At 51.6% G+C, this 23,996-nt stretch overlaps 7 protein-coding genes across 7 annotated transcripts; 3 read left to right on the top strand and 4 right to left on the bottom strand.

The window, feature by feature from the left end:
- Positions 1 to 236: 236 nt before the first annotated feature.
- UHO2_03427 (uncharacterized protein) lies at positions 237 to 2,921 on the bottom strand (the record flags this gene model as incomplete). The annotated part of the gene is made up of 1 exon (XM_041558342.1): positions 237 to 2,921. One exon carries the CDS (start codon positions 2,919 to 2,921, stop codon positions 237 to 239), a length of 2,685 nt encoding a protein of 894 aa, XP_041414276.1.
- Positions 2,922 to 3,894: 973 nt separating this feature from the next.
- Positions 3,895 to 6,855, bottom strand: UHO2_03426 (uncharacterized protein; the record flags this gene model as incomplete). Its single annotated transcript, XM_041558341.1, has 1 exon — positions 3,895 to 6,855. One exon carries the CDS (start codon positions 6,853 to 6,855, stop codon positions 3,895 to 3,897), a length of 2,961 nt encoding a protein of 986 aa, XP_041414275.1.
- An 807-nt stretch (positions 6,856 to 7,662) lies between these two features.
- On the bottom strand, positions 7,663 to 9,954 carry UHO2_03425 (uncharacterized protein; the record flags this gene model as incomplete). The annotated part of the gene is made up of 1 exon (XM_041558340.1): positions 7,663 to 9,954. The coding sequence occupies one exon, from the start codon at positions 9,952 to 9,954 to the stop codon at positions 7,663 to 7,665; it is 2,292 nt and encodes a 763-aa protein (XP_041414274.1).
- Positions 9,955 to 10,375: 421 nt separating this feature from the next.
- On the top strand, positions 10,376 to 11,374 carry UHO2_03424 (uncharacterized protein; the record flags this gene model as incomplete). The annotated part of the gene is made up of 1 exon (XM_041558339.1): positions 10,376 to 11,374. One exon carries the CDS (start codon positions 10,376 to 10,378, stop codon positions 11,372 to 11,374), a length of 999 nt encoding a protein of 332 aa, XP_041414273.1.
- Positions 11,375 to 13,085: 1,711 nt separating this feature from the next.
- UHO2_03423 (uncharacterized protein) lies at positions 13,086 to 13,757 on the top strand (the record flags this gene model as incomplete). Its single annotated transcript, XM_041558338.1, has 1 exon — positions 13,086 to 13,757. The coding sequence occupies one exon, from the start codon at positions 13,086 to 13,088 to the stop codon at positions 13,755 to 13,757; it is 672 nt and encodes a 223-aa protein (XP_041414272.1).
- Positions 13,758 to 15,474: 1,717 nt separating this feature from the next.
- Positions 15,475 to 19,185, bottom strand: UHO2_03422 (uncharacterized protein; the record flags this gene model as incomplete). The annotated part of the gene is made up of 1 exon (XM_041558337.1): positions 15,475 to 19,185. The coding sequence occupies one exon, from the start codon at positions 19,183 to 19,185 to the stop codon at positions 15,475 to 15,477; it is 3,711 nt and encodes a 1,236-aa protein (XP_041414271.1).
- A 1,543-nt stretch (positions 19,186 to 20,728) lies between these two features.
- Positions 20,729 to 23,869, top strand: UHO2_03421 (putative Alpha-glucosidase precursor; the record flags this gene model as incomplete). Its single annotated transcript, XM_041558336.1, has 1 exon — positions 20,729 to 23,869. The coding sequence occupies one exon, from the start codon at positions 20,729 to 20,731 to the stop codon at positions 23,867 to 23,869; it is 3,141 nt and encodes a 1,046-aa protein (XP_041414270.1).
- Between the last annotated feature and the right edge of the window lie 127 nt (positions 23,870 to 23,996).

Genomic DNA, 23,996 nt, shown 5'->3' with positions numbered 1-23,996 from the left:
TGCAGAAAGATTAAATGCATTGCAGTTCAAAAGTAAAGAAACGCAGACAGAGCTGGTGTGTATGGGGTTTGCCTCTCGATCAGTGTGGTTGTGCAAAAGTGGGCTACGATAAGAGAGGTTCGGTTGCTGGAAAGTTGCAAAGGGGCCGTATGGGACGAGCAGGCTTGGGTGCCAACGCTGACGATTCTTCCAGCATGTGTGCCTAACTTTGATGCCCACCAAGTTGGGCTGATTGTCTAGGCAGTTTGATCCATCTCCACCTTCTCCCTTTCCTCATGCTCACCCTCAGCTTGACCGTCGGGACTACCAGGATAATGGTAGCTGACAACGCCCCTATCCGTCCAGCCGAGTGGCGCACCCTTACCCGTGACACTCGGATCCTCACTCTCCCGCATCGCCAACTTGTCCCTTAAGCCTCTCACTTGCCTCCTACACACCTCCAATGCCTTATCTCTCCTCTCCAACCTCTTCTTCAAGCGTATCAAGTATTCATTACTATGCCTTAACAATGCGACTTTACTAATCGCTTTATTTGCCGCTCTGGCCTGTCCTGGATCGCCTACCTCGGCCAAATCAAACGCTTCTGCTTGAACGTCTTCCTCGGCTCCATCTGGACCTAGTAGAGAGCCATTCGGTGCGTCTTCATCCAACGTAATCGCGGGGAGAAGACCTCGAAGCTCGTCAAAGCAAAACTTGAGTGAGTCGCGACGCTTTTGTTCAGCAGCCTTATGACTCGTCCGGCGCGACTCTAACCCTCCAGCTGACTTGTACGTCATCCAAGCATCTCTATCCGATTGACTCAGCCCCGAAGGTTGGATGTGTTGCTGAGGGGGAAGATTGAACGTGACTTTTGGTCCACCTGCTTGTGGAGTTGGGAAAGGTGCAATGGAAGGGTATCCCATCGGAGGTTGTTGCGGTGGTAAAGCCATTGTTTGAGGTTGTGACATTACCACTTGCTGTTGTGGTTGAAATTCGGATGCTTTACCCTTCCCGTTTGCACCAGGATTGGGGTTGCGTGTACTGGTGCCAGATGGACTACTTCGAATACCCATGATTGAAGCGGGAGTCAAAATCTTAGCAGTGGGTCCACTGGGAGGGGGCATTGCTCCTTCTCCGCTCAAGTCGATCGGTGATGGGGTGGAAGAAGTGCCTTCGCTTTGAGCTACGTCTGCTGATTGGTTTCTCGAGCGACCTTCGGCACCGGCACCAGATGTTGTGATAGAAGCCCTTCTCGAACTCGGCCCACTACCACTACCACCATTCGCATAGCCTCCATTGGCAGTAGGCGTTGCGGTGCCGGGAGAAGTAAGAGTCTCTTTTTTCTTCTTCAACGGCCCAGAGACGGGTTTCATCAATGGCGAAGGGCGGACTTTGTTAGCTCTTGCTTCAGCAGTTGTGCTCCGGTTCTTCCTGATCTTGGAACTGCCTTTGGCGATGAGGGCAAGGGGCGAAGCAGTGGGAGTAAAGTTATTGTTGTTAACCGCAGCGAGAGGCGGGGAGCCGTGCATTGCCGCTTGCGAAGTTTGCGCGTGGTGCTGCAAGGATGCTGGAGGCAACATCATTTCGTTCAGACTCGGTGGTTGTGGTCTCAATGCGGGCGAAGTGAGAGGGGAGAAGAGTTCGGACATGACGATAGCCGTGCTTGCTGTGCTAAAGACACTAGCAGGAGTAACAGCTGGAGATTCAAGCGGAGTGTAGCTACCCAAGTAATCGTGACCAGGTCTGTGTTCGACACCGACACTAGCTGGTTGCAAGTTGGGCTGGATGGCGAGAGGCGACATGAAGTTGGCTGAACCTGGAGGACAAGCAGAGCTGTTGAATGGACCTGAACCCATGGGTGTGATCAACCCGTACTGCGCGAGGACGTTGGATTGGTCGCCCTGGCCGTTGTTCATCTGTTGTTGTTGTTGTTGTTGTTGTTGTTGTTGTTGTTGTTGTTGTTGTTGTTGTTGTTGTTGTTGTTGTTGTTGTTGTTGTTGTTGTTGTTGCTGCTGCTGCTGGAATTGAGCAGCTTGAAGAACGTTGTTGCGCGCACTAGGGTTGCTGCCTGCAGCAAAAGCATTCTGTAGCGCCATAAGAAGACTCTGCTGCTGACCGGACGAGAGTTGACCATCTTGACCCAACGGATTGAGTTGCAAATTCTGCTGCTGCTGCTGTTGTTGTTGCGCATACTGGTGTTGTTGTTGTTGTTGTTGTTGTTGTTGTTGTTGTTGTGCCTGTTGCATCCTGGACAACTGATCGAGTTGCTGTTTGAGCAAAGCAGTCTGCATATTCTGGATGCGCTCCGCCTTTTCCCTCTCCATCAGCATCTGTTGCAGATCGCTGATCGATAATTGAGGCATTTGGCCTTCCTCCTCGCCGTTGTTGTTGCTGTTGCTGTTGCTGTTGCCGTTGCCGTTGCCGTTGTTGCCCTGCAAGCGCGATTGTCCAGAATGAGAGGATTGCATAGCATTCAAAGTTTGACGGTTCTGATCGGCGCCAAAGATTGGAGGTGCGTGATTCATGTGGGAAGGTGGAGTGGAAGAAGGAGGCGTGTGGGCGTTAGATTGCGGACTTGGAGGAGACTGTTTACCAGCAAAACGATTCCTCGAGAAGGGCAAAGGCGAGCTGGCGTGGGATGTGTTGTTCAAGTAGAAGGCCTGTTTGGAGTGGGATTGGGCACTCGAGTCGGAAGCAATGTGAGCAAAGTTGGCAGATGGGCTGGGGTGATGGCTGACGGGAGCTGATCCTGTGTCGGCGTGTGCGTTGTGGTTGGATGAGAGGGAGGGAGCATGATTGCTGGAAGGAAAGATGTTGAGATCCTCCAAGCCAGAGTTGGCTGTTGAAAAGTCGGGATTGGCAAAATCGAATGTATCCATAAACGAGTTTGGCGTTGATGAGCAAGGGAAAGGATTGTCTGATGAAGCGGGACTGTTCTGCATATTGCTGGATGTGAGATCTTGGAGTGATCAGGTCAGGTTGGCGTAAGCAACAATTGTGCTTGCAGAAGCGGGATCTGCCAACCAGTCAACCAGTCAACCAGCCGACCAGCCGACCAGCCGACCAAGCGTAACCGATCACACCAAAGCGTTTCAAAATGTTGGATACCAGGACGATGATGAGTCAAAGAAAGCTCAGCTAGTCGCTGCTGCTCCGATCTAGCAGATAGATTTGGAAAAAGAAAAAAGAAAAAAGAAAAAAGAAAAAAAAAGAAAGAGGAAAAGGCAGTGATGGTGACGGTGGCGGTGGCGGTGGCGGTGGTGGTGATGATGATGATGATGGTGATGAGACGGATGAAATGTGCCGACAAATGACGATGAGCAGCCAATAATTCTAAAAGGCAATATCGACGAGATCAGAATTCAACGGATTGACTGTGAGAATCAGGCGCAGCAGAGCACAGCAGAGCACAGCAGAGGGCAAGCTAAAAGGGCAAACTGCTAAGAGAGAAAGAGCTGGGCAACGTCGGTTCAGAACGAAACACACGCGCAAAGATTACTGCCGACAGCGTGATTGCAGTGTGAGAAAAAGCCGAGGTTTATAAAAAGAGACTAACAAGATCAGCGGCAGTGGCACACAGAAGCGCCTCTTCAAAACCAATTTCACTTGGCATCAATTGATTTTCAATTTTCAATTTTCAATTTTCAATTTTCAATTTTCAATTTTCAATTTTCAATTTTCAATTTTCAATTTTCAATTTTCAATTTTCAATTTTCAATTTTCAATTTTCAATTTTCAATTTTCAATTTTCAATTTTCAATTTTCAATTTTCAATTTTCAATTTTCAACCGAATTTCTTCACCTTTTTCTCTTGTTGCCAATCGACACTCGGGAAGTGCCTCCACGACTTTCAAAACTTTCCAAAAGGAGAACAATACAACAGTTTCGCCGAGTGCCGATGGAAAGCGTGCTCCATCAGCCGGGACATTCACTAGACCAATGTCCATTCTTGCCACATCTAAAGCAACCATCATCTTTGCCGGCTGCCTTGCTACCTCCTCTATCCCTGCCTCCGCGAGTGCTACTGCTGCTGCCTCTCTTTGCTGCTGAGGTTCTACTGTTGCTGTTGCTGTTGCTGTTGCTGTTGCTGTTCAAATTCGAGTTCTGTCGCGGGTTGGGGCAGTCCGAAGCCCAATGACCTGTTTGACCGCATCTATAACATTCTCCTCCCCCTTTTCCGCCTCCCCCGCCTCCTCCACCACTGCTGCGTGAGTTGCCACGGCTCGTCTGACCTCCATACCTTCCGCCACCAGCACCATCGTTGCTATCAGAGGTGTCAGCAGAGCCATCATCCCACTCGAAAAATCCGCACCTGAGTCTTGCACTTTCGCGATTGCATGCCCAGAAAGCCTTGCCCTTGGTCGGCCCATCTTTCGAAACAGTCTTGAGAACCGCTTGCAGGTTGCAGTCACATCGTCGAACTCCTCCTGAATTGAAATTGCAGTTGTAAGTGCGCACGTTGGACGACCGATTGTCTGAGTCGTTATCTGATGCACTCGGTCGTTTTGCTGGGATGACTCTGGCAGGTGGCGCGGGCCCATTGCTGGAATCGGCCCAATCGAAAAAGTCGCACTTGCCAGAATCGTCCATCGGTTTAGGGCAGACGAAGAACTTGCGTCCTTGATTAGCGCCGGGTTTGTTGGTGGTGCGCTCTACTGCTGGCTCGCCGCACATGCATCTTCTGACTCCAGTGCCGTTGGTGCTGTTCAAGCTCCGTAGAGCGGGAGCAGACATGGTAAAGTCGTCATCATCGTCTTCTGGCCGAGGAGGACGTCGAGTAGTTGCTGCTGCTGCTGCTGCTGCACCACCACGGCCGCCTCTTCCACCGCGAGTCGCTGTACTGCTTGCACCCCTCCCTCGAGCAGCCCGTCCCCTTCCACCATCTCCTCCACCACCACCCCCATCATCAAAGTCATCCGCATCGCTCTCATCACCAGCAAAGCCATCGTCATCCCTCTCAATTAGTTCCACAGCCCTCGCCTCCTGCCCGGCATTTGGATTGGTCAAATACTGAAGCACCGTATCCGCTATCCTGCCAAACTGTCGACTCGTCAACGCAAATACCTCCCTATACTCCTCCAAACTTTCTTGGATCGTCTCTGTTTTCGTCCTTTGCCCAGCACAGATGAGCGACATTCTATACTCTGTCTCTCTCCGCAACAGTGGTTTGCTGAGCGACTTTTCCAGATTGAGCTGATTATACCCTTCCACTAGCCCAATTCCCAGAGTTGACGGTACAAGGTAGTTTGTTTTGCCTTCCTTGACCTGCATCACGTATTGGCGCTCGATCACTTTTGCTATGTGTTCGGCAATGGTTGCGTCTGTGCCAATGCCGTTCTTGTCCATGAGATTGACAAGATCCGCTTCGGTAAGCAGTTTCGGTGGCGAGGTGCAGCCTTGCTTCATTTCGAGTCGTGTTGGTGTCAACCTTTCCCCTCGGACAAAGGGTGGCAGCAGATTGCCTTCCCATTTGTCGTAGGTGAAGACCTCGAGATAGTTGCGTTGCAGGATGACGAGGCCCGAAGCGTGAAACTTTTCCCCAGCAATATCGATGGCAACCGTGGTTTGAGATCCGATGGCGTCGCTCCAACAAGAGGCGAGGAAACGGCGTGTGACATAGTCGTAAACTCGCTTGTCGTCCCCTGACAAGCCTCCGGCGTGTGCAGTAGGGTGGATAGGAGGATGCGCTTTATCGTTGTTCTTGCCATTCCGTGGTCGTTCGAATGCGCCATCTAGCAGTCGCTGCGCTATCCCACTCCAAGCTCCGTCGGCAGTCTGCTTAGCGATGAGAGTATTGAAGTCGAAATCCTTGTCGTATTGATCCGTTTCCGTTCTTGGATACGACAAGAAACCCTTTTGGTAAAGCGACTCGGCAATGTCAAGGATCCGCTTGGGTGCAAGACGAAGCAAACGCGACCCCGACTTCTGAAGCTCTACCGTCGTGAGCGGGTAAGGCTTCCATTTCTTGGTCTGTTTGTTGGTCACATTCTCTACCGTGCCTTCTCGCTTAGCTCGGCAGAGATCACGAAAGACCTCGACAGCCTTTTTGTCGAAGAGATGGACACGATCCCAGTTGAACGTCACTTTGCAGATCTGATCTGGAGGATCATCAGGAGATGGATCGCCGCCGGACATGCTTCGTGTCTTGTCGACTTGCAAGTACCAAAACGCCTCGGCGACAAAATGAACGACCTTGTTGTATCTATCAACGACAAATCCGAGGGTTGGGAACTGGCATGGCCCATAGCTAATCACTTGGCTCGCATCTCTGAGAGCAGGCATTCGATTCTGCAATGCCATGGTCTGCATTCTGGTGAAGGCAGCACCAATGCGGAGATCAAGTTGAATGCGAGACTCAACAGCATCGGCAGCTCTCCAGTCGAGCTCGACCGTGTTTTGACATGCGGCGTGGATCTGCGAATCGATAATAGCAGAGAAGCGGGCCCGCATGACTCGGATGTTGCGGCGCACCTTGCGAACCTCTTCGACAATCTCACTGCCAATGTGTTCACCTTCACGATCACAATCGGTCCAAATCATGACAGCGTCGGCGTTTCTTGCTTCCATCCGCAGGTTCTGGCCGATGGATTTGGCATCGTTGCTTAAGCCAGTGATGATGGGCGCTTCGAAGAGATGGCTAGGCTGACAAGAACGCCATCCTTTATGTTGCGGTCCAAAATCGGCTTCGGTGAGATGGCCGCGAACAGAGGTCATGGTCATATCGACCATGCCTTGTACGTCGGGCATACGGTATTGAAAGTCATAGTTGCGGCAATACTTGTCCTTTCCAGGGCGGTTGGAGGTATGGCCGTGGGCAAGGATGTTAGCGATGCTTTTAGCGATAGATGGCTTTTCAGCCACGCACAGAATCCTCATGCCTGGAAAATCGGAGGCAATGCCTAACTGAGCTGACGATGGTGATGTTGGGCTTTGCGTCGCCAGAGTCCTTGCCGATATCAACGAGGGTTTGTAGAGCGTTCGAATCTTGATTACGGTTGGGGTATTGAGAGCACCTTGTTGGTAATGGACGGCATAAGCGGTCTTGGCATCGTAGGAGTTTGACCAGAACATGCAAGGGGCGGAAACATATTGCTTCCACACCGATGTCAAGAGAAGGAGCATGCAGGCAACCGGTCGGTCTGTCTTCAGGTCCACCTCAGCCGTGAGCCGTCAATGCGCAGCTGGTCGAGGTCATGTGGAGGTAGTAGCTCTTAGCGCCCGTTTGCGCTCTCCATTGAAGTTTTTCACCGTGTTGTCGTATACGGAGGTGACGGCAGCTGCCGAGCTATATCTCCACGAGTTCGAGAATGCGGAAAGAGAGGATGGTGGAGGAGCGGAAACAAGTCGACATCAATCGACAAGATTTTGCGCCACTTGAAATTAACACGATTGCCACCAAAGAATCGCGTTCTCACGTGACACCTTTTTTTATCCGCAGCTCAGACGCGTCAGAGACCAACACTTTTCTGACGAGTCGCGCCGAAAACAAACAGAGCCACAACCACAACACACATGGTCATAGTGCGGCTGAGTGATACTCGAGGCGACAGTGTCGAGCAGCTTTCCTTCCTGCCTCCATCATCTGTAGCCTGGTTTCCACAGATTATAGCATCTCGACGAGGTATGTGATTGGTTAGATGCGATCCGCTACTGGGCCCTATAGCTCTTCCACTCTAGGCATCTCTATGAACATCCACCTGCGCATCCTCCCCTGCAGCCCGCACACGTCCATGCTTGCGCACTATTCTGCTTCAGCAACAATGTCACGATACTAGCTGCTCCTTCTCCCAACACGAAACCGCTTGCCACGATGATGATGCCGATCCCTGCCAAAGCGGCAGGTGTCTTGGACGAAGAAGCCGCTGAGCTGGCTGCAGATGCACTCCGCCTTGAGTAGTAGCAGTGCGCAGTCAAGCCACCCGCCAGCCTTGCCAACGAAAAGTTGGGCGTGTTGAGCATGCCAACAGCAAATGCAATACCGCTCGGTACCAACTTGGCCACCTTACCAGCAGTGCTTCTCCCGACCTGGCCACCCTCCTGTCGCAGCGCCTTGCTCCTCGCCAGAGTCTTGATCAATCCTGACACCGCAAAGATGGCGCCAAACACAATCATGAAGATGTCGACTTTGTCGGGCAGATGGCCGTTGTTGACCAGTCTCGCCAAGTTGAGCCACACGGCCGCCGTTGGTGCAGGGAATTGCGGTCCAGGGATCTCGTATGCATTCGTGTAGAGCTTATATGCAAAGCTGCTGATCCAAATGCCGAGTGTACTTCCAATCAGCTGGCCTTTGAATTGCGATCTTGGTGATGCACCCACCAGGTGACCTGTCTTGTAGTCTTGCATCAAGTCTCCTGCCTGCATGGCGCCTGCTTCCGAGATACCTCCTGCGATCAAGTTGGCTACCACATTGCCCGGTTGAACCAGAGCAAAGATTAGTTGCGAGATCTTGCCGATGCCCGAGACAGGGTTCAGATCGGTCTCTCCAAGAGCACGCACACCCAGGATGGCAAACAGCGATGCGAGTATGATGCCCAGCAACGTAGCCCAAGGCGAGATGCCTTCTGGTCCGAATGCGATGTAGATCAGCATTACAGCTATCAATGTCGATCCGACTAGACCGCTGACCACCCACGTCTTGGGAGTTTGTCGATGCGGCGGCTCGTGATCCTTGTCTGCCTCTTCACCCTCATTCCCTTGCTGTTCTCCGTCATCATGATCGTCATGCTCCTGCCGCCTCTTCTTCTTAGCTGCCATACTGTGCAGATCGCGAATCCCGTTGCTTGCAACCAAAGCGGCTAGGCCCACAATACTCTCCGAACACATGATGGCCAAGCTGATCCACAGAATCCATCCTTTGCTTCCGTTCTCCGAGTCCAGTGGATGTCCCTGTGCCCATCCCTTGTAGTACGCTAGAGGGCTAAGCACTGCCCATCCCACGATTGCACCGGCTGCCATGCTCACCGTGGTCGGCAAGCCCATGATGATGCCTTGACCGATGTAATTAAGCGAAGGTGTAAACCAGAATCCCCACATCGAAGCCAGGTTGTGCGGAGGGAGAAAGTCGAACAGCGGCATGGCGTACAACACTGGAATATAGTACGAGAGGATGGTGAAGCCTGCCGATCCTGAAAAGGACCATGCTAGCGCCTTCCAGCCTTTTGAGTTGTCGATGCCGTCCTTGCTGCCAGTCTCGTCGTTGCGGTTGTCGCCATCCTCGTAGCTTTGGGAATGATCTTGACTGCTGAGCAAGGCCGTTCTCTCGGTGTCTTGTTCGCCTTGGACGTCGCCTGATTGTGCATGACTGCATCTCCTAACCTGACCACGATTCACTCCATTTGCAGCCGTCGAGCTGGCTATCCCAATCAGCGGCTTATTATGCAGCACCCCAATCAACTGCGCAGTCGCTGTGCCACTCGGAAACGTCAGTTTCTCCTTCACGATCATCGGCTCTCGCAGTGGACTTGCAAAGAAGACTCCAAAGTAGGCCAGCGCAAAGCACCACCCCAACAGCTGCAAGAAGTCCAAATCAATCGGACCACTCCCATCCTTCTCCCACGTCAGCTTGTTCAGTGCTGGAATCACACCCACCAGTCCTGCAGACAAGGGCATCACTCCCACGGCTGCTGCTGTTGTTTGTACCAAAACGTTCTCTTGTCGCGTAAAAGGTGTTGACATGAGCACAAACCGTCGACCAGATAGGTCGATATGGCGTGGAATGATGCGAAATAGTGCAAACCCTAAAAGCGAGCTTTGGAGGGACATCATGCTGATCCATCCTGACTGTAGACCCAGATAGAGGTTGGTGAATGCGAGTAAGCAGCCAATCAGCAAGCCAGCTAGGACGGCGCGTATTGTGAAGTCATCATCGCCATCGGTGTGCTGGCTGCTGGAGTTCGGGTCGAGTAGCCGTTGCTGGTCTTGAGCGGTTGTTTGTGAGCTGGAGGCCGTGCCGGCTTCTATCGATGCTGACCGCATGACGCCGCAGGGTGTATAGGGTGAGGGTGCGGGTGCGGGTGTCTATCTACCTCGTCCACATCTATCTGAGTGGCAACGAACGGCCTGACGAGAGAGATGGTGGTAATATGGATTGCACCTCTTCGATGGACCCTTCGGCTGTATATTCTACATCGGGCCGTGCTTGAGCGGCAATCTAACCGTGTTTTCAAATGGCGTCAATCGAATTTGGCACGCTGGTGTGTTATAACCATAGCTCTAACATCTCGAATAATTTCGGCTCTTCGGGAACAGCTTCGAAAATCAATCCGAGAAGCCGGCCAAAGCGCAGGTTGGCTTCCCCCGCAAAGACCACCCTCTCACCTCCCTCACTTTCCTCACCTCCTCATCCATTCCCCCATCACAACCTCCCACCAACGCCAACCCTGATCACATGGCAACAATGTCTTCCAAAGGCAACCTCACCCCCGACCAAATCTTGCAGTTCCATCGCGACGGCTACCTCTTGCTACCATCATTCTTCGAGCCCGCCCCACTCCTCGCCCGCTCCAAACACCTCATCTCCACCTTCCCCCTTTCCAACCACCCTCTAACCGCATTTACCACCTCCGACAACGTTCGAGGCCAAGAAGCCCATGTCGGCGACCGCTATTTCCTCGACTCTGGTGATAAGATCCACTATTTCTTCGAACAAGGCGCGCTCGATCCCACTACCAAAACTCTTCTCGTCCCCAAAGAGAGAGCCATCAACAAGTGCGGACATGGTCTGCACATCCACGATGAAATGTTTAAGGAATTTAGCTTGAGTGAGGGAATGCAAAATGTAGCAAAGATTTTAGGGGTGCATAAGGATCCAAAGGTGCTACAGAGTATGATTATCTGTAAACAGCCTAGTATTGGTGGTGCTGTGCCTAGTCATAACGATTCGACGTTTCTTTACACGGACCCGCCCAGTGCGGTTGGCTTCTGGTTTGCTTTAGAAGACTGCACTCTATCCAACGGGTGTCTTTCTTTCATGCCCGGTTCGCATCGGTTTCCCAAGAAAACCATCCCTCCACCACCCGCCTCTGCCACTTCTCGACCCATCGATCCGCACAACGAACAACTCGGAATCGCTCGAGGAGTCAACAAGCGATTCGTTAGAAAAGAGCAGGGTAATCCAGACGCAGGAACAACCTTCCTCCAACTAAGCAACGAAGAAGAAACCAAATGGAACGAACAAGAAGCAGTCGTAGCAGAGTGTAAGGCGGGGACGTTGGTCTTAATTCATGGAAGTGTCTTGCATAAGAGTGAGAAGAATTTGAGCGATAAAAGTAGATTCATTTATACGTTTCATATGATCGAAGGCGACGAGGAGAGGGCAGTGTATGATGAGTTGAATTGGCTGCAGCCGACGGAGGATCACCCGTTCCCGAGTTTGTTCGGCGGAGGAAAACAGTAAGGGCTTTGTACTGTAGCATCATCACGAAAAAAAAGGGAATGCACAGTATCACACAAAGACACACGGTGATCGGATTCCAGAAGTGATATACAGCAAAAGATGCGAGTACGAGAACAAACGCACAGACAAAGCACACTGAGCAAAACACAGCGAAAGAGAACAGGCTAGGCTTTCACAACCTCGACTGCGCAACCAACCAGCGCCTCCCACCCACCAACAACGCTAAACGCCTTCACTCTGGCCTGCCTCAACACTGACACCGCCAATCTTGCCGTCTCTCCCGTGTGGTCTATAACCAACACTTCTCTCTCGCTTCTTCTCAAGCACTCCATCATTTCTCCCACTGCTAGCTTGTTTAGTTCTGCCACACCGTTTCCACCACATTGATGCTCCACCTTGGGAGTCTGTACGAATCGTTTGTCGAGTTCGGTGAACTGAGTGGCGAGCAGCACCGCATCTTTGTACGCGCTGGGATCGTCTGGGTTGAGGCTGGAGAGGGGGAATGTTGCGCGAGTGTGCGAGGTGGGAATGAGAGAAAGAGAAGCGTGAGCGGAGGTCGATGAGATCAAGTATCCAGCTGCAAGGCAGATTACTCCGCCGTTGTCCAAGAGAGATAAGGCTACACCGCGGTGCATGACAATGGCGAGGGGAAGCGAGGGAGATGGGTGAGCATCACTATGTCGACAAGATGTATTTTTGGTTCGAAAGATGTTACATCGTAGGGAAAAAAAAAGGAAATTGAGGCTGGAAAATTCGAAATATCCCACGGCTCGCGTCTGGAAATAGCGCCATCGCTCACTTTCGCCAATTAGCTCTGTTCGACCTTCTCCGTTTTAGCCGCGGCTTGTTGGTTGTCCTACGCAAAGTGTATACGGATTCAGGTTTTGCAAAGAACAAGAACGGCAAACAGGAACGACAAAAGTCTAGACGACCACTTCCTTCGTGGCGTAGAGATCCCACATTATGCATCAATGCTACATTTCTTCTTGACTCGGACTGTTGTGAAAAGACTGTCATGAAAAGACTGTTATGAAAAGACTGTTATGAAAAGACATGCACGGGTGAAAGAGGTCGAGCAGCAAAGCAAGCTTCACCCCCAAGGTGTCTGCGAGTCGAAACCGAATGCACGGTCAGGATAGTTACTCCTAACAATGTCGATGAAGTGGGCTTTTCTGATGTTGCCTTAAACTGCACGTTGAATCTCCTAGGGCAAAACACCCACATTGTGCTGGTGGATTGAAGCATTGTTTGCTGGCATACTCTCTTTGTCCATAGCTTTCGCACTTTGCACCACAGCACTTTTGTACCTTCATGTCTCGGTGTCTGAATGCACCGACTCAAGTTCCCACTTGCACCAGATCAATCGGTGCCACCGACCAGGAGGCAATATTGCTGAAGTTTGATTTCAGACAAAGAGGGAAAATGAAGGCTAGGTGGCTGACCGAGATGCGCAATACAACGCAAAGACGTGAGAGAGCTATCGCCACACATTGCCATGTTGCAGCAAAATGTTGTCCTTCTGGAAGGAGGGCTCAGAAGGTATAAGAAGACCCCCTGTATCCCTGTCTCATTCGGGTCTCTCCCTCATCGACCTCTCCTTGCCACTTCATCCTCTCGAGTAATGCTGGCAATGCGCCAAACCTTTCAGTAATGGATGGTGCTGCTCTCAGCACTCGTCCTATTGCTTCTCCCAGCCCTACTTTGCCATGCAATGCCGATGGAGCATGGTGATTCTTCTAGCTCTGTAGCTCCTCCTCTAGAACCTTCTGGTATCAAGGAGTTTGAATATTACGCAACACCCGACTTCAAGCTCGAACCAAACAGGCAACCCCTAACAAGCGAAGCTTTGGATGAGCAATTCGGCACTCATATTCATTATATGCGCGTGCCGGTGCTTCATACAGAAGCTGTTCCTGAAACCACAGTGAAGGATGCTCTGAAAAGCTACAGGAAGGTCTGGCTTCAAGGCCCCCCGTCTGACAACGCACCCGATGAGCCCCGGTACGCGGGCATGAAACTTGGCGTTGGTGACTCTATCCAATACATAACTCCCGAGGTGGAAGACATTCATACGTATCTCAGGAACTCGAGGAGGTTCGGGGAGACCTATGGTCAGAACGCTCAGTTCCTTATGAAGGGGCGTCCGTTCGACAAACCAAAAAGCCGACGATTCTTAGGTTATAGAACGCCTACATGGCAACAGGTAAAAGGGAGCAACGCGATGTTTGATGTGAGAGCGGCAGAGCTCTCCGATCTGCGCACTCATCTCAACAGGGAAAAGCACCTCAAAGCTTATGATCCACTTACTCATGAGTTGCTCGGCTTCGTATTAGATAAAGATGGCAAGGTGCTTCACAGTGAATTGCATTATATTCGACCGTAGGGTCCTTGCGTCCGCTACTTGTGCTTCGAATATTCCTCACCCCCATTTGGTATCCCTTCATTCCAATTTTGTTCGTTTGCCGTGCGTCTCAACAGCTGATGAGAACTACCGCCCATCCCCATTCACCGCTGACTGTAGTCGACTGTCTTCAATGCAATGCATCACATTCCTCATCCATGCAATTTCAACTGGCCGGTCTCATGTGAATATTCATACAGAGCGATGCACAGTCGACGCATTAGACTGTGTTGAGTGGTACAAGCTCGACATAAAGATTCTTTCAAGATGAGAAGGCAGCAAGGGCAATTGAGAGTCAGTATGCTGATCTCAATACTACTCGACGAAAGGAAAAATGGGCGTGATTGCTCAAGGTAACGATCCAGCAAGACACTGAAGATCAGGTAGAGCCGATACAAGTGAGAGATCGGGTACTACTGGGGGCCCTGCTCGTTGTCGTACTTCATCATTGAGGATGATGCTCCCACATGTGGGATGTGCCAGTACTTTGTATATGTATCAAGCGGAGAGCTCGAGTCTCTCACCACAATCTCTCCCTGATGTCAATATAGTATAGTGTTTTGCTCAATAGCTTGAACACTGTACTTAGACTGATATCTCCCGATAAGCGTCGCTAAGTGTCACTTCTTTATTCAGTGATAAACTTACATGTGCTTCAAGGAACCAGCAGCTTCTTCCCTGGAACGACGGCTGTTTTGCGCTCTTTCCAAGGCCAGCGGTCGCACCATGCCTCTGCACTGTGGGTGCGACAATCGGCTCCTTGATGTCATACCTGAGCAAGATCTCAGGAATGATCTTTGAGACCTCCATCAAGCTGATGTTTTTGCCGATGCCCTGAAGCGTGTGCCAGAAACACCAGAAGGGAATGCCGAGTCGGGCGGAGAGAGGGCCAAAATAACGGGAGAGTGGTGAGATCGTGAGGTTGTACAGCATCCATCCTGATAGCAGGGCGAGGGTGCCGATCAAGAGTTGAGTAAGGAATGGAAGACCAGAGAGTGGTGTTAAGACGGTCTTCGCGAGTTGCGCTACAACGGAGCTATCCATGACGGGTCGTTCGCCGAGACGGGCGGGAATCGAAGCTGCTGTCATTCTAAAGGACTGAGTTGGCGGCCGTGATGAACAGTACGAGGAGGAGAGGGATGCTGGAAATGTAAGCCCGACATTCCCTTCCCCCTTCCCCCTTCCCCCTTTCTCTCTCAGACAAGATGTGTGCACGGCGCGCATCTCCAAACAACACACCAATTCAGCAAGGTTCGGATGCATGTGTGGTCACCACCAGCCTTTCACACTTTCACAGAGCCTGTATAAGAGAAGGAGGAGTGTTCGAAAGTTCCCTGTCCGCCATTCCCTGCAAACGTTTCTGTATCAAGAGTTTCGTGTGAAGGGTTTTTCTTGAGAGCAAGACTGTCGATCTAAGCGCACATACAGTATCTTTCAATCCCACATGCACGAGGGTAGTAAGATCGGGAAGCCAAGTAGCTGAACTTCCCCCGATACTGTATTTCAAATTCGCGGTCTCCTCCTCATACGAGCAAATGGCGATGATATGAGAACTTGATAAGGGCATTAGCAACGAAACACAAGTGAATAACAGATCCATGAATGAAAAGGTGTATAGCGAAATGAAAGCAAGAACAAGGGACAGTTGCCCTCCTGCTGTCCACGAACCGACCCTAAACCGCCAAGGGGGCTTTAGGGGTTACATCGACATACTCCTAATCCGACTTCCCATCTCAGTCGGCTCCCTACTCCTACGCCTCTCTCCTCCCACCTTATAGCCAGCAGCTCTCTCCGCAGCAGCTACCCTATCCTCATCCAGCTGTTCTCTCGGATCGAACGCCTTTGGACTCTTAAACGTGTACCCAACAAAGGCGAGTTGTTTCCTCATCTCCAACAGCTTCGGTCCTTGTTCTCTGTCCCTTAGCATCGGATCTCTTGGCTGGTCCGCATTTGGATTATCAACAGCACCGGGAGCGGGGAGGGGAGCATCTTCGATATCGTCTTCGAAATGTTTTGTGTCGCCAGGATGCGAAAGGGCTGGTCGGAAGGGTGGTCGGCTTTTGTGGAGGTTGTCCCAGTCGATCCCGCGGAACCAAGGATGAGACATGAGTTCTTCCACTCCGTCTTGCAAGCCGCTGCCTTGGGGAGTGCAGGTGTTTTGGTTGGTGAAACCGGATCGTCGGGCTGACTGGAGGTAGGAGTTGGGGCGGGAGACCGAAGCGGATGCTGTGCTGCCTAGACGATCCTCGCGTTCGCAGACTAAACGGGCGATGAAATCCTGCCCTTCCCTCGAGATGCGAGGCTTGGGTGGGAACCTAAGTGTTTGCTTCCAGTTTAAGATCTTCTGCCTCGTAAGATGCCTCGACTTTGAAACGAAAGGAGGGTAGCCGTACAACATCTCGAAAACGATGACACCCAAACTCCACCAATCGCAAGCCTGATCATAACCCAATCCCCTCAACACTTCTGGTGCCATATAGTTGTTCGTTCCTACCACCGAGTAAGCGATTTTCTTCTTGTTCTTCTCTCTCCAAGTGAGGACATGCGTCATTGGTGTTCCGTCCGGGTTACGATCCGACATGATCTCTAACAACTCCTTATCGCTCAACCCGGCACCAGCTTGAGCCGGCCTAGCACCGCCACGACCGGTATTCTGCCTCGCCCTCAGCATCCCCGCAGCCGCATGAGAATCGTCCAAATCAATGCCGTGCTTTTTTAGAAGATTCTTCCGTTGCTGATCGTAGTATGCGCCGTCGTGAGCCCAGTGGAAAGATTGACAGAGACCAAAGTCGGCGAGTTTGATATGACCATCCGAAGTATAAAGGAAATTATCCGGCTTGATATCCCTGTGGATATATCCGAACGAATGAGCTTCATGAATGGCCAGAATCATCTCTGCCACATAAAACCTCGCAAAGTCCTCCTGAAAGATGTCTTTCTCAATGAGAAGGTTGAGCAGATCTCCACCACCCATAAACTCCATAATCAAATAAAGATGGTCTACATCCTGGAACGAATAGACCAATTTTACAATCCACTTTGCACTCGCACTAGCAGAGGCACTCGTCATAAGATCTCTTTCGGCGCGGACGTGTCCTTCTTGACCTTTACGTAGCATATCAGCCTTCCTCAGCTGTTTCATCGCATAAAGTTGACCCGATTGGCGTTCCTTGCACAAGGCAACAACACCGAATGCACCATGACCGATGGTTTTGAGCTTGAGGAACGAGTTGACGTTGACTCTTGCACGTAGGTCTCGGAGGTAGCGCGTTTCGTTGGCCATCCACGCTTCGCGGATTTGCTCCTTGTTACTTTCGGGAATGCGGAGCGAGGCGAGCTCGGCTTCGAGACCGGCACGACGTGTGTCACGCGCTTTGGGCTTTTTAAGGATTCCATAGTAGAGGTTCTCGAAGTAGATTTTTGCCGCGACACTCTTCTCGACGGTCTCGAGGGATGGTCGAACAGCTGCACCGATAGGCTGAGAGAAGTCGGCGAGGCAAGTCATACCTGCAGTGTCGATTGAGCGTAGAGAGTCCAAGATGACCATCGAGTTGGGTCGCTCTGGTGCAGGAGCGGGGGCTTCAAACATGGCATTGATGGCATGAGGGGCGCCAGAAGGGAGACCGTCAATGTTGCGACTGTTGCGGTTGAATGCAGCAGTTGGTGTACCATCGGTGTTGGGTGAGGGCGGACGGTGCATCATGTAGTCTGGAGTTCGAGCATTTCCATCGCGTGCAACGGGTGGAGAGGGGTTGACGAGCAAAGTTCCAGCTGTGTTGGTGCGGAGAGTAGGAGGTTTGGCAAATGCGGGCTGAGGAGGAGGTGGAGTCGAGGAGGAAATACCAAGTGCAAGCTGGGCATGGATAGCAGCTTCGAGCTCCGAATCGATGCCAGAATGAGGCTCTTCTGCGATACGAGCGAAAGCATTGCACTCGCGTGCAGGTGATAAGGGAGCACCTTGACCAACATTGGCACGGATTGTAGTGTTGGAAAGAGTGCTGTGACCGGCAGTAGCAGTGGTGGTGGTGGTGGTGGTGGTGGTGGTGGTGGTGAGCATCGAGATCTGGCTCGGAGCACCATTGACGATTTGCAACTGCCGAGGGTTCTCGTGAATCAAACTGTCTTGATGCATAGCGGCTTGTACCTGAGCAATGGCTTCAGCCTGGTTTCTGGCAGCTTGAAGACGCAGAGCCTCCTTGATGGGCTCAACCCAAGTAGGATCAGCGACTTTTCCAACACCATCACGACTCCATCTGTTGAGGATGATTTCGGCTTGTTCGGCATCGCTAGCATGAGCAGCGTGGACAAAGGTCTGAGTCTGAGGCGAACCGACCATGTCGATGCTGATACGCTTCTTCTGTGCTCTAGGACCCATAACGGCGGGAGCAAAGAAGTTGAGAGCGGTGCTCACAGCGGAAGCATTAGCTGCGTGAGTGGAAGGAGAAGCAAAAGCGGGGCGAGGCCAAGCACCTGGAAGAGCCGATGCAGAAGGCTCTTTGGTAGGAGAGGCGGGAGCGCGAGGCGATGGGTTGCCGTTGGGAGCATAGCCGTACTCGGGACCGGCTTGGAAGTTGTCCTGGGTATTCTTGCGCAGAGCACCGGAAGCTTTGCTGAGCGTGGAGCGGAATTTGCCCGGAGACGAAGGACGTCCGGCATTTGATGAAGAAGGAGGGGCGAGACGGTTGTTCGAAGGACCCTGATTGTTGACGAGCGACATGATATCCCAGAAGCCCTTGTGCATGAATGCGCTGCCCTTGACAGCGGAGCGAGGCATGTCGTCCGAGTCGCGATAAGAGGGGTTCTGAGCGAAACGGGAGGGCGCACTGTTAAGGTGAGGGTTTGCATACTTGGCCGAGGGAGAGGGAGGTGGCCTTGAGGACTGAGGAGGAGCAGCTTGAGCATATCGTTGCGGAGGGGGAGGCAGCTTCGGGGTATACTGCGCCTCGGCAGGCTGGTAAGGAGATTGTTGTTGTAGCGTCATGTGGGGCGGATAGGGGGGAGAGCTGCGTTGAGGCGGTGCTTGTTGATATGCCTGTGACTGGGAGTGGTGAGGATTGGGGTATGCTGGCTGTTGTGGTTGTTGAGGAGCGAAGTGTGCGTTGGAGTTGGCATAGGCAGATGGGCTGACGGGAGGTTGACCTCTGGAAGTGTAGGGCCGGTTGTAGTGCATAGGCTGAGCGAGAGGTTGAGGAGGAGGAGGAGGAGGAGGAGGCTGTTGAATGTAGGAAGGACGCATACGCTCTTCATGCTCGTACCAAGCCGCTTCCTTGGTGGGACCAGCAAAAGCACCAGCACCTCCATAGTAAGGCATAGCACCACCGCCGCCGCCGCTGCCGCCGCCACTGCCACCAGAGCCAGAAGATGAAGGCATGGGCCTTGCGCCTTGCGGTCGTGCTGTTGCAGCAGCCATGGTTCGATCCTGGAGTGAGGCGTGTTCCTTTTTCCGTAGGGCGTGTCCTACGAGCAATGACAGCTACGTTTGCTCGGCGAGCCGTGTTGCTTGTGAAGGAGTGTAGAAGCTTGAATGAAGATGATGTGTGTGTGAGAGAGAGAGAATGCAAAGATGGTGTATTGTATAGCGAAGCAAGAGAGCGAAGAGGAGTGTTGATGAGGAGAAGTGGAATAGCAGAGTGGAATAGAAGAGTGGAATAGGAGGCCTTGGGCAGTTACAAATGCATGCTGGAATACAACTCGGCTGCTTCACGGCCCAACTATCAATACAACGGCAACCATCTCGTTCTATTGAGAGATACAAAGTTGGACCCTGATTGGAATTGCCCCTTTTTTATTTCCAAAAGGGGCAGCAAATAGGCTGCAAATAGGCTGCAAATAGGCGGCAAATAGGCTGCCAATTCAAAAAGTGCAGCTGAAACCAACACTGCCAAAAGCTCTCTCGGGCGGAAAGAAAAGAAAAACTGAGGTCAATGTTACATCGCATTTATTCTGACATCTGTCGACAGCCATCATCGATACGATAGTCTCCTTTTGACGAGTTCCACCGAAACTTGACCTCTTCCCTCTTGCTCTCTCACAACAAACATCTCATAGAGAGACAGCTCTTGTGAGCAAGGCTTCCGAACTCGGTCTCGGTCTCGCTTGCTTCATAGAGAGCAAGGCTCGGTTAGGAGATGTTTCGATTCGAGCTCGTCTTGTTCGTAGACACACGATACTCTCTCTCCCACACGACCTAAACGAGGGGTTTGCATTCTCGCGATCGTTCAATCAAGTCAATGCAATCAATGCAAGCAATGCAAGCAATGCAAGCAATCGAGAACGCCAAGACTCTCACACCAGAAACATGCAGTGTTGTCGAAGCGAACAATGCGGAAGCCTTTTCATGCTGCCAAAGGGGTCCCCATACTGTTTCACCTTCGAATGGACACATGCTGCAACTTCCAAAGCAGTCAACAATCTCTCCGAGATCTTTCCGAAACAGCATTTCGCCGAAGCATTGCAAGTTGCACACTTCTTCTCTTGTGCACCTGCCCACCCTCGAGAGCAGGTTCTGACTCGCTTAGAAGGAGGGGCATAAGTGCAAACTTCTTGGCTATCATCTTTCCATTTTTGGTCATCGCTGCTTCCGCCGTTCTCAACCGTGGGAGATCTGCATTCCTAACATAACTCTGCATCATCTCGCTTTCGCTTTCGTTTCGGTGCAACTCTGCTTTCTCCACACACAGAGTGCCGTCGGCTCTTTTCGCCCCCCCCCCCCCCCCCCCCCCCCCGCCTTTGTGTTTTGCTCTGGAGCCCCGCTGCCGGTTTGATCTTCTCTTCACCACGCAAAGCAGAGTTCAGCGTTCGATGCAATTCTTTGTTCAGCGTCATCCGACTGAGCCCTTCCCTGCCCTGCCATATAAGGACGCGGACCCAACCATTCCTTCCTACCTTCTTTCCTCACTATCGATCATCCTAAGGTCCTCCTCAAGAGAGTAGACCTCCCCCTTCCCGCAAAGATGCGCTCCATCAAAGCGGCTTCCCTTGCCGCAGCCCTCTTCACAACCCTCTCATCCACCTTCGCACTCCCCTCATCATCCATTATCGACCAACACCAGCTTGAAACTTCTATACTCCAGACCCGTGCCGACAACAACAACCGCACCATCACCCCTTCCTTTGACATCACCAAATGTCCTGGCTACCAATTAGTCGGAGAACCCCAAAAGTCTCAGCATGGATTCACAGCTCAACTCTCGCTCGCTGGTGATGCCTGTCATGCTTACGGCGTCGATATCTCGAACTTGACGCTCAGTGTGGTGTATGAGAAGAAACATCAACTCCACGTTCATATATACGATACTGCTAAGCAGCAGTATCAGCTTCCCAATCGCCTCATCTACGACAGGCCTTCGGATAATCCTGACGAGATTCAGCAAGGTTCCACTGCAGAGGAAAGCGATCTAGTTTTCCATCATACCGCAGAGAACGCTACCCAATCCAGCAATGGCAGTTGGGCCTTTTGGATCCAACGCAAATCCTCCGGCGAAGTGATCTTTGATACTCGCTCGCAAAACATTCCCACCTACGAACAAGGCATCAACAATGTCTCGAGTGATACAAAGAGGAATTCGACTGCGATGCCCAAACACGAGATGGTGTTTGAGAACCAGTACCTCCAGCTCTCCTCCGCCCTGCCTGAAGGCGCCAATGTTTATGGGCTAGGAGAGTATGTTACGGGTAGTTTCAGGAGGAATCCGGACGAAACTCTGCAACCCTTCTTTACCTTGGATGCGGGTACGCCGGTTGATTCTAATCAGTATGGCTACCACCCAGTCTACACCGAGGCTAGGAAAGGAAAGGATGCCAAGTTGAGCACTCATACTGTTTATCTCCAGAACACCGCCGGAATGGATGTGTTGTTGCGAAGGGGAGTGATTCAGTATCGTGCCATCGGCGGAACTCTTGATTTCCGATTCTTCTCCGGCGACTCCTCCAGCGACGAGGGAAAGAACAGTCCCAACACCGCCATTCAACAATACGTAAACTTTATCGGCAACCCGGTCATCCATCCCTATTGGTCTTATGGCTTCCACCTCTGTCGATGGGGCTACACTAACGTTTCTTCCACCCAAGCCATCATTGACTCGATGCGAGCCGCAAACATTCCGCTCGAAGTGCAGTGGAACGATATCGACTATATGCAAGAGTTCCGCGATTTCACCACCGATCCTTACCGTTTCCCGCCCACCGAATTTGCTGCTATGATTTCCAAGCTGAGGCAGAATCATCAGCATTATATTCCGATTATCGATATGGCTATTCCCAAAGCTCCCACTAATTCTTCGGATGTGTACTATCCGGGTACGAGGGGGGACGAGCTGAACGTGTTCATGAGGAACAGGAATGGAAGCGAGTATATTGGAGAGGTTTGGCCAGGATATACGAGTTTTGTAGATCAACAGGCCGAGAATGCGCAAAAGTGGTGGACTGAGGCGATTGGGAATTTCAGTAAGGTGGTTGACTTTTCGGGCATCTGGTTGGATATGAATGAGCCCAGTAGTTTTGTTATTGGCAATGCTGCGGGTCCGGAGACGAACTTGAGTGATACTCCTGCTTATACGCCTGCGACTAGCGTTGCTGGGTGGCCTCAGGGGTACAACAACCAGACTTGGGGCAACTCTGGTAACCTTATTATCAATGGTACTTACACTTACCGTGATGGACCGGTGCAGAACAACGATGATTCGCAGCAACAACGTCGTTCTCTCCTCCCCACCTTCTCGCCAGAAAAGGATGTAGTCCCGGCTAAGCGACAGCAGGACGATGGAGCCGACAAGTATGGACCCAACGACCCCAACTACCAATACTCGAACAGCTCGCAACGCTACCTTACCAACCCACCCTACGCAATGCACAATGGAATCCACATCTCCGAAACCCCGCTCAACATCAACCTTGACAAGAAAACCGTTTCCATGTCTGCCGTCTCCTCCAACTCCTCCAACTCTTTCTATGACGTACACAATCTCGATGGAACACTTTCCGAACAGCATTTCTACAACGCACTTCGTTCGATCCGACCTGATGAACGACCGTTCCTCATCTCTCGTTCAACTTACCCTGGTGCTGGTAAGTTCACCGGTCATTGGCTCGGGGACAACTATGCGCTATACAACATCCTCCCTGCAAAAGAAGCGTACAAAGCAGGAGCGGGCATGGCACAGAGCATTGACGGAGTACTACAGTTCCAAATCTTCGGAATCCACATGATCGGTGCCGACATCTGCGGGTTTAACAGGAATACGGATGAAGAGTTGTGCAATAGATGGATGATGTTGGGTGCTTTCTTGCCGTTCATGCGCAACCACAACACTATCGGTGCTATCGCTCAGGAGCCGTTTAGGTGGGATAGTGTGGCGAATGCTAGTAGGATTGCGATTGGGAAAAGGTACGAGATTCTTCCCACGCTGTACAGCCATATGGCGAAGAGCGCTGAGAGTGGTGAACCGGCGGTTAGGGCTATTTGGTACGAATTCGAAGAGGTGTTTGAGGAGACCAAGGATTATGCTCATCAGTTTATGTTTGGTGATAACCTCCTAGTGTCCCCCGTACTGGAGCCTAATGTGACCGAGGTCAAGGCTTTGTTCCCTGACGCAGGGGGTAAATGGAGGAACATCTTCAGCTACGAGTCCCTGGAGGTGGAGTACAACAAGAATGTTTCGGTGCCAGCTCCTCTCAGCACGATCAACGTACATCTTCGACCGGGACGCGCGCTTCTTACTCACTCTCAACCCGCATACACCGTTTACGAGACCGCTCAGAGCCCCTACGGATTAGTCGTAAACCTGAATAACGACGGAAAAGCGAAGCAATGCTTCTATCTGGACGACGGAGCAACCCCAGCTCCTGCCCCCAACTCTACCTTGACGGTGACGGCAGAGAGTGGAAAACTGGACGTTAAGCTGCAGGGAGACTTCAACCCAAGCCAGAAGCTCGGTTACGTTGTTGTGCTGGATGTCAAACAGAAGCCCAACGCTGTGACTTTCGCAGGAAACAACAACACCCAGTTCAGCTGGGACCAAGGAAAGCAGTTGCTCAACGTTACCGGATTGCATAGCCATCTGAGCTCCCAGTGGAGTTTGCAGTGGTCGTCGTAGACATCACCTTCACCCTTCTTTCGTTAACGAATCGCCTTTTTTTTTTTTTTTTTTTTTTTTTTTTTTTTTTTTTTTTTTTTTTTTGGATGCTGTGTCTTGCAATCAAACCCTTGATCTACCATCCCCT

This window comes from Ustilago hordei (assembly GCF_900519145.1).
Source record: "Ustilago hordei strain Uho2 genome assembly, contig: UHO2_contig_05, whole genome shotgun sequence".
NCBI lineage: Eukaryota > Fungi > Basidiomycota > Ustilaginomycetes > Ustilaginales > Ustilaginaceae > Ustilago > Ustilago hordei.
Note: the sequence above shows the minus strand (reverse complement) of the source record. Positions and strands in the feature narration are given on the sequence as shown.